This window comes from Hippocampus bargibanti, linkage group LG12, assembly GCF_051943395.1.
Source record: "Hippocampus bargibanti isolate YZ-2025 linkage group LG12, ASM5194339v1, whole genome shotgun sequence".
Classification (NCBI taxonomy): domain Eukaryota; kingdom Metazoa; phylum Chordata; class Actinopteri; order Syngnathiformes; family Syngnathidae; genus Hippocampus; species Hippocampus bargibanti.
This window is the reverse complement of record NC_142745.1, coordinates 19,747,424-19,757,457: the sequence shown is the minus strand read 5'-3', so window position 1 is coordinate 19,757,457 and position 10,034 is coordinate 19,747,424. Positions and strand designations below refer to the sequence as shown.

The window sequence follows — 10,034 nt, the reverse complement described above, 5'->3', positions numbered from 1 at the left end:
CCCTACCTGACCCTACCAGTCAATTGAGAGTCAGATGACAATAGTCATGCACAAACATTGTCTTATAACCTCAAAAAATATTTAAACAGTACCGCTTACTTCCCAGAAAATAACCGAAGATCATAATTTTCAAAATTCATGCAAAAAGTTATTCCCCACTGATGGGAAAAAAAGTGATCATGCACCTTGATTGTTTTATCTGGTGCCTCATTTCGTAAATGTTCCTTGATTCCGCACGTCACTGCTGACGAAGGGAGTGTAAAATCAACCACCACCACCCCAAGAAAACCCATGCCACAATTTTGCTACAGCCAAATGTGTTTCCACGCGACCAGCGGGTTAAACGAACTCCCTGAGGCGAAAGAAACAAGTGGCTAAAGCCAAGAGTGATGGGAATTCCGGCTCATTTCAGAGAGCCGGTTCTTTTGGATCGGTTCAGTAAAAAAAGATTCGGTTCTTTTGGTTCCCAAATGGCACCTCAGTTTTTTTGTTGCTTAAATTAATTAACTACCAAAAAATCATGTAAAATTATGTGAAAAACGAATTACTCATGTAAAAAATACACAAAATCAAATATTTTTATTTATATGGCTTGGTTTATATGTGCACAGTGTGTGTGAATGTGATGGATCCTAGTGCAAGAGTGATGCTACAGAGAGAAGAGATAAAGAAGGTGGAGGTTTTTAAGTACTTGGGGTCAACTGTCCAGAGCAATGGAGAGTGTGGAAAAGAGGTGAAGAAGCGTGTCCAGGCAGGTTGGAGCGGCTGGAGAAAAATGTCAGGTGTGATGTGTGATAGAAGGGTTTCAGCTAGGATGAAAGGAAAAGTGTATAAAACAATGGTGAGACCAGCCATAATGTTTGGACTGGAGACAGTGCCACTGAAGAAAAGACAGGAAGCAGAGCTGAAGATGTTGATGTTTTCTTTGGGAGTGACCAGGTTGGATAGGATCAGGAATGAGTACATTAGAGGGACAACTCATATTAGAAGCTTTGGAGAGAAAGTCAGAGAGGCCAGACTGAGATGGTTTGGACATGTCCAGAGGAGAGAGAGTGACTATATCGGGAAAAGGATGCTGAGCCTTGAACTTCCATGCAGGAGACCGAAGACCGAAGAGGAGGTTTATGGATGTTGTCAAAAAGGACATGAAGGTAGCTGGTGTGAGGGAAGCGCATGCACAAAACCGGGATAGATGGAGGACATTGAATCACTGTGGCGACCCCTGAGGGGAAAAGCCGAAAGGAAAAGAAGAAGAAGGTTTATATGTGCACAGAGAGCATCCACTAACTTTGACTTTCCCTGTGGTTACTCTGGTCTAATGATCAGCTGTCACTAATTTGCTTTTCATATTAATAATGCTATCATACCAACTAGTAAAAAATACAGTAAAGTCTCGTTATATCGAGAATTCCCGGGAGTCCGAAAAATATCGATATAACCGGGACTATCGATATATCCGACCCTGCGCGCATGTAATTTTCTCCTTGCGTTCATAGAAATAGTATCGTAATAAGCGGTACTATCGATATAACCGATATCGATATAACGAGACTTTACTGTATACTGTAATTGAATAATAATAACAGCACAATGTGACCCGGGGTGGGGAATAGAGGGAAAAATGTCGGCTCTCATTTTCGGCTCCTTGTTCCGGATCCTCTTTGTTCACTTCAAAGATCCACTCTAAGAACCGGCTCGTTCGCGAACGACACATCACTACAAGCCAAACTGTAGCAGATTTTGACTTACTTGATGGACTTGGGTTTGACGACTAATAATAACAAGAATAAGAATAAAGGTCCTCACTTGTCAAAAAACTAAATGTCACCCTATCATATATATATATATATATATATATATATATATATATATATATATATATATATATATATATATATATATATATATATATATATATATGGGGCGGCCGAAGTTGAGTGGTTAGCACACCGGCTTCACAGTGCAGAGGTCGCCGGTTCGCGTCCAGGTCCGGCCTCCCTGTGTGGAGCTTGCATGTTCTCCCCGGTCCTGCGTGGGTTTTCTCCGGGTCCTCCGGTTTCCTCCCACACTCCCAAAACATGCATGGCAGGCAGATTGATCAGATCAGGGTGTCCCCCGCCTCGTGCCCGAAGACAGCTGAGATAGGCTCCAGCAACCCCCGCGACCCTAATGAGGAATAAGCGGTACGGAAAATGACATGAGATATATATTCGTGTGTGTGTGTTTGTATGACTTGTCTTATGAGGACCACTAACATTTTATACCATACGTAGTGAGGACCTTTTGGCCGGTCCTCACAAGTTTTTCATTCTAAAGGCTTTTAGAGGGTCTATATAGGCACCTGTTAAAGTTTCAGAGAGGTCCTCACAAATTCACCCAAAATGATTTTTGGTGTGTATTTTCATTTCACTTGGATACACACTTTTAACTCACTGTGTGTGTTTATGTGTGTGTGTGTGTGTGTGTGTGTGTGTGTGTGTGTGTGTGTGTGTGTGTGTGTGTGTGTGTGTGTGTGTGTGTGTGTGTGTGTGTGTGTGTGTGTGTGTAGTTAATGAGAGGAAAAAGTTCATGCGACAAAAAGTAAAATAGTTTAACCAAATTCACTACAGGGGTGAGGACTTTGAATGTGCCCATTCAGAAACCTCACTCCTTCTGTTATTACAGTTTCAAGTCCACTTTTTATTTCTTTATTTTTAAAGAAGTTGAAATGGGAAATGGGGTGACATTTAGTGTTCAAATGTAATACTAGTTCTTTTCTAAACTTATCAGCAACGGTGATCCTTATCTGGAGTTATCCGAACCTCACAAATTGAAACAGGAATGTGTGTTGTGTGTGTGTGTGTGTGTGTGTGTGTGTGTGTGTGTGTGTGTGTGTGTGTGTGTGTGTGTGTGTGTGTGTGTGTGTGTGTGTGTGTGTGTGTGTGTGTGTGTGCGTGCGCGCGCGTGTGTGTGTGTGTGCGTGTGCGTGTGCGTGTGCGTGTGTGTGTGCGTTATCCTCATGGAGTACGAGTTCTTTTTCCAACCAACGACTTCAGCAAAAGAAAATATAGTTTTGTTTTGTTTTTTTCCCCGGGCCTGGGTGTTGCGAATAAATATTTTATTGTCTGAATATGGAGCGAGCGTGCCGATGAAGGACTCAAAGTAGCCCAGCTGGACTGAAGGTTGTCGGCCAACCGAGTTGCGTCACTGCCGATCTTATAAACGACGCAGGTGCCGCTCGTTTGGTTCGTCCTTGATGAGTGCGTGTCTCGCCGCTGCTGGCGTCTTTCTCTCGTTGATCCTTGACCTGATGCAAGCATGAGCGGACGAGGCGGAACTCCTTATATCGGCAGCAAAATCAGCCTGATTTCGAAGATGCAGATTCGTTACGAAGGGGTTTTATCCTACGTGGACACGGAGAGGTACACAGTTGCCTTGGCCAAAGGTGAGCTCGTCGTCGTTACCTCGTTCGCGTCGCTCAGCCGGCCGGGATCCTCGAGAACAAACCGCATGACTATGAGCCTTTGTCACAGTCAAGTCGTACGGGACCGAAGACCGGCACGCTGACAGCCCAGTTCCGCCCAAAGATGAAGTCTACGAGTACATCATATTTCGAGGAAGTGACATAAAAGAAATCACCGTGTCCGAGCCAACCAAAACGCATCACGGACTGCCTCGAGATCCTGCTATTGTACAGGTGCGTTCACGGGATTCTCTTGCCCTCTCATACATGTTAAGTTTCAGAAATCATAAATCGGGAGATTTTCGTACTCGTGACTCTGTGGTGCGAGTTAAAATAGTTTGAGCGTTACAAAAGTGTAAATTAGAAGTAAATAAAATGTTGCGCTCTCCACTCTGGTAATCGGGGGAGATACGGTGTTGTAGGATTCAGAAAAAAAACACAAGACAAGCAGTGGTGTATGTCTCGACTCAACCGTGGTTTACTTCGAAAGCCCAGAGGTAATACAAATGAATGCGCACAACTTCCTGTCCAACAATGTAAATCGGTCCGACATGAAACACTAACCGAAGCAGGTGTTGCTTGTTTAAATAAACATTTTAGATATATGTATATCATTTGTAAACCAATGTAACTATGCGATTTGCTTTAACTGTAACCCAAAATACTAAATAAGGTACTTTTTAACCTGTCACAAAAAGACAACAATGCTTTGTTTACTTTTTACATTCAATTAGGATATTTTTTTTTACTTTTTTTGTTACCATACAAATTATTGTGAGTATTGTGTTCAAAATGTCTCGACCAAATCGTGAGATGTAACATGTATGCCCTCTATTAGGGGGTAAACAACTTCCGTGTTGAGTGAACGATAGCAGACAAAAATATCCTGTGACTGTGAAGTTTGCCTGAGAGTTTTGACAGGCGCTTATAAATGTATTATTATTATTTATTATTAATAATAATAATCATAATTGTTGTTGTTATTCCTAACAATGACGACAATTGTGCAAAACGACGTTTGGTCGCCACATGACGCCGTACAAAGCGGTGCACCCCCCATCCCACCCCCAACGTGCAGAATCTGATTGCGTGCGCGTTTCTTGCCCTCCCGAAGAGGGGACTAAATCGGCTGATGAGAGGTGGAAAGAAGTAGCGTTGATGATGACGACGACATTAAGAAAAATGTATTTAAAGGACAACCGACGTCTCCGGACAAGTTGTGTCCATAATTTGTAAAATGTATTCAAATGACTTCTACTGACCGTATTTTACAAAGATTCCACCGCATATAGCTATATTTTACGTTTTAAGACTATTTTTTTTGAGTTGGTGACGAGTCCGAACGTTACGTCACTGAAGGAACGCCCCTGATCGAAAAAAGGACACTTTGTAGCAGTCCTTGCTGTACTTTGGTCTGAAAATGTCGTGTAGGACCACAAATAGGCAGAAGAGGGCGACAAAGCTCCATATAAGGAATTAATCAGCCCGTGGAAACGGGCTGATTAATTCCTTACAGGCTTTGTCGCCATGTCTGCCCTTTTGTGGTCCTACACGACGTTTTCAGACTAAAGTACAGCAAAAAGCATTGACGTGATGGAAGGACTGCTACAATGTGTTCTTTTTTTTTGGTTTCCCATCCCTGATGCCTCAAAATGACACAGAATAAATTCTTTGATCGATTGCAAACATGTATGCTTTCTTCTTCAGAACTATTTGAATCATATTCATAACTGGATGAGTAACAAGAAAGCATATTCTCCGAATCTGAAGCCATTGTTTTGATTCTCGAGCAAGGCAAGACGTCTTGCCGTGCGTGACACCACAAACATGGGGGCGGGACCTTCTGAAACTGGCCACTTCCGGTTTCAAATTGAAGTACTTTTTAGACACTTTAAGTCATTTGTATTGTTTTTTTTTTTTGCATTTGACTAAAAATATCATACTGCATGTTTTGGTTATTTCAGATGCTATAAAACATTTTTCTGACGTCAGTTAGGAAACCAAAAAGTGCACACCCCTGGACAATTTGCCACCATAATTTGAAAAATCACTTCAATTGACTTCTACTGAGTGCATTTTACAAAGATTCCACCACATATAGCTATATTTTACCTTTTAAGACCCGCGCTGAACATTCATGAAGTCTTGTTTTCGAGTCGATGACGATGCCCTAAGTGACGTCCCATTTGGAACGCCCCTGACCGAGAAAGCGACACACAATGCATTTTGGGTACTTTTTTCGTCTGAAAACTTGGTGTTGATTGTGAAATTAGAAGGAAAACTATATAACGCGATGGTGGATTGTTGTGTGTCGCAACCAATTGCGCTAACACGCATAAAGGAGGTGTGAGTTCACACAAATTCCCAGCGGACAAATCAGCCCATTTCCAATGGAGCTTGTTCGCCATCTTGTGCATTTTCGGGTCGCTACATTGGAGTCCAGACGGCTCGAATTGATACGGAAGGACTTCTTTAATCGATTGCAAACATTTATGCTTTCCTCTTCAGAACTCTTTGAATCATATTCATAACTGGATGAGTAACAAGAAAGCATCTTCTCCGAATCTGAACTCTGACGCCATTGTTTTGATTCTGGAGCAAGGCAGTTTGTGAAGGAGTATCCTGGCGTGACATAACGAACAAGGGGGCGGGACTTTCTGAATCTCCCCAGTTTTGAGTTTGTGGTAATTTTGTGACACTTTCAGTCATTTTTATTGGTGTTTTGCATGTGACGAAAAATATCAGCAGTTTTGGGTATTTTAGAGGCTATAAAACGTTTTTCTGATGTCAGTTAGTGCGGCTTTAAGACTGGGGGCGGGAAATAGGTCCTTTAAACAATTCGCTATTTTCATGCCTTATCATGTATAAACGTTATGCTTTCCCCCTGTCTCCTCTTTTACTGTTAAAGTCGTCTGTGGGAAGCACTCCTGGTGGATATCGGCCACACTGGAGCCCTTCCCAAGATGCGATGGCCGCTTCCAATCAACTGGCAACCAGCTCTCTCCTCAAACAGCAGTACAGCACAGTGCAAGGTCTCTGTACGGTCGTCATCCAGTTGCGCGGCTTTCTACCGTCCGCCGGTGTCTCAATTTTTCTCGTGCAGTTCCAGGGTTCCTCGGGATCCACGCCAGAAGAACACCGATGGTGGAGCAAGCTGTTCAGACAGTTCCTTTGGCCAGCAGTGCTCAGAGGAAGGGGAAATCCTCAACTGAGCCAGACAGCCCAGACAGACTCTGCGTCCAGGCCAGCACGCGGTGTCCCAGATTCAGAAAGAGAATGTCCCCAACAGTAAGATTATTTTAGATTCTTTTTGTTTGTTTTGGAGAGCTGACTCGTCTGAAGCCCCATTTCTTGTCATCTTCAGGTCAGTCAAATGCTTTTCTTGGTGATGAAACCGCATCCCAGCCAAGTGAAAGCAAAACGCAAGGCCAAAGCACTGAGAATAAAAAACAAAGGCGAAAACAAGGTATCCGAAGAATCAACTACTGTATCTGGACTACAGTGATACCTTGGCTTACAAACTTAATTGATTCCTAGACGTGTAAGGCGAAAAGTGTGTTTCCCAAAAATTAATTTCCCATAGGAAACCATTAAAATGAGAATAAACCGTTCCCACGTCCCCATAAAACATAATTTTCTACTTTCTAATTTTCTAAGCCTTAAAACTACATAAAATATATCTTATTTTATGTATAATAAATGTACTATGGTATGATAATTAAAGAAATAAACTGTACTACATAATGAAGTGGTTTTATTGACCTTTGTGATGGTCGTTGATGGCTTAATGGAATGGAGTGGCCGATTTCCTCAGCATGAAACACTTGATGAGGAATGTAACCTTCTTCTTTCACCATGTTGAGGAATGATCCCTTATAGGTGCGTTCTCTGCGATAATTTTACCTTCTTCTTCATCAATTGTCTTCTGTTTATCTGGGTTGATAGCTTTTTGCATCAAGTGTACAGATGGCTTGTGCGGGTTATGTGTGGAGCCTGATTGATGGGATATTTTAACCTTGCAGTCTACACTTTGCTTTTGAACTATCAACGGGTCCGAATTTCACTTTTTCTATCCATTTTGTCACTCTCTCTCTCTGTCGTCTGACTGTCTCTTTGATGTTTAACCCCCCCCCCCCCCCCCCCTGCTGCGTTCTTGACCAATCATGTGGCTTTAACCGAAGACTGGGGGCGGGGAATAGAGGACAAAAATGAGTCGGCTGCCATTTTCTTTTTTGGAGAAGGGCTTCACTCTCTGTCTGTAAACATTCAGTGCTGCGTTCTTGACCAATCACGTGCGGCTTTAAGACTGGGGGCGGGAAATGGAGGACAAAAAAAGTCAGCTACCTGTTAGAACGAGCCGTTTGCGAACGCCACATCACTCATTGTGGCGCTGCGTGTATATCCCGAAAAAAAAGTTCGTATGCCAAGGTAAAATGTTCATAAATTTAACGTTCGTAACGAGAAAAGTTTGTAAGCCAAGGGGTTCGTAAACCGAGGTATCACTGTATCTGAAGATTGAACTACTGCATCTGGACTATTTGCAACATTTAGGCAAGTCATAGTTCCAAACAATACCAAATGATTATTTGTGTGTGTGTTCCTGTGCAGGAAGCCGGAAGTCCAGGAACTGGAGCAGGGGGCAATTACTTGTGAAGAATTCCAAATCAAACACTCTAAAGTTTGAGTCGGATTTTGATTTTGAGCTGGCAAATGCTCAGTTTAAAGACGATCTCACGAAGGAGGTTGTAGGTGGGTTCATTTCATGACTTCCACACATATGCGCTTCGGCGCATGCAACTTTGTTTTACATCGTACAGTGATACCTTGACTTACGAACTTAATTGGTTCCCAGACAGAGTGTGTAAGGCGAAAAGTGTGTATCCCAAAAAATAATTTCCCATAGGAAACCATTAAAATATGAATCTGTTCCCAGGTCCTCATAAAACCTAAGTTTCGACTTTCTAATTTTCTAACCCTTAAAACTACACAAAATATACCTTATTTAATGTATAATTAATGTGCTATTGTATTATAATTAAACAATTAACTGTACTGTATAATAAAATCGTTTTATTTGATGGTCGTTGATGGCTTGATGGAATGGAGTGACCGGTTTCATCAGCATTAAACACTTGATGAGGAACGTAGCCTTCTTCTTTGACCACCTTGATGAATGATCCCTTGTAGGTAGGTGCTTTCTCTGCCATAATTTTATCTGGTTCCTCATCAATTGTGTTCTGTTTAGCTGGGTTGGTAGCTTTTTGCATCAAGTGTACAGATGGCTTGTGCGGGTTATTTGTGGAGCCTGATTGATGGGATGTTTTAACCTTGCAGTCTACACTCTGCCTTCGAACTATCAAAGTTGAAACTCTCTCACTGTCGTCTGACTGTCTCTTTAATGTTTAAACTCCTTCCCCTCACTGCTGCATTCTTGACCAATCACGTGGCTTTAACCAAAGACTGGGGGCGGGAAATAGAGGAGAAAAACAGTCGGCTGCCATTTTGTTGTCGAGGCAGCTCCGTGTATGAAAAAAAGTTCATATGCCAAGGTAAAATTTTCATAAATGTAACGTTCGTAAACCGAAAAGCTTGTAAGCCAAGGGGTTCGTAAACCGAGGTATCACTGTATTGAATAAATTACATGACTTTGATTTTCATTTGGCAGCCTATCTTTTGTATGCACTCATTTTTGCCTTCAAGTGTTTATCGTTGACAAAGCTAATGTTGATCCGTTTCGATCTCCTCGCCACAGTTCAAGCCTCCTTGTTGGAAGCTCCTACAAGCCCATGTACGCAGGAGGAGACGCCTGCTGAGAAGTACTACGACAAGAATAAGGGCTTCTTTGACAACGTCTCAGCTGACTCAAAGCCCAGGTGAGGATGAGGTCACCCCCCCCCTCATTTCCCCCCTAGCACCACGTATGAAATTAATGTGGTCATCATTTGTGAGCACCATCAGGAGGACCACGTGGGCAGAGGAGAAAAAGTTGAACTTGGAGACGTTCGGGGTGCAGGGCCGTTTCCTAAGCGGCAGAGGATTCCGGGGGCGGGGCCGCAAAGCTGAACAGCGACCCTTCTCCAAAATCGAGGGTGGTAGCGGGAAAAGTGTGGACATTTCGGTTCTGTAAATAGATAGATGTTGTCGTTTTCTAACTTAGTTACGAATTGCCTCCCCCATATTCAATGTTTTTTTTTCTTTGCTGTGCATTTATGGGAATACTGTACATTTTCTGTCATGTAAAATGGGAGAGAAGTTAGTTTTTTTTATTCCAGCAGCCGTATACCAAGGAAATATGTTCATTTGTAGTTGAGCATGCAATGCCAGACGTGTCCTGCAACATGCGTGAAATTTAATTTTGTTAGGAATTTTTTTTCCCTGCGCTTGACTGTCCGCAGCCATCCAAATTTGAATGGACAGTTAAGTGTACTTTGTTTTCTCCTTCCGAGAATGTTTGTGAAACAATCAAGAATAGCAGTTGCAATTAAATGGGATAAAGCTGCATGTTTGTTTTGAAATCACTGTGCACAATACACTTTGTCTTCCACACATACACTTTGTCATACAGTGATACCTTGGCTTACAAACTTAATTG

At 42.4% G+C, this 10,034-nt stretch overlaps 1 protein-coding gene across 1 annotated transcript; it reads left to right on the top strand.

The window, feature by feature from the left end:
• Positions 1–3,290: 3,290 nt before the first annotated feature.
• Positions 3,291–9,997, top strand: LOC148890838 (protein LSM14 homolog B-like). The gene is given in 9 exon segments (XM_089009858.1): positions 3,291–3,424; positions 3,513–3,676; positions 6,351–6,474; positions 6,546–6,673; positions 6,676–6,730; positions 6,807–6,908; positions 8,051–8,191; positions 9,195–9,315; positions 9,401–9,997. Coding segments are annotated over 9 exon segments (1,131 nt in total). The 5' UTR covers positions 3,291–3,297; the 3' UTR covers positions 9,570–9,997.
• Positions 9,998–10,034: the final 37 nt, after the last annotated feature.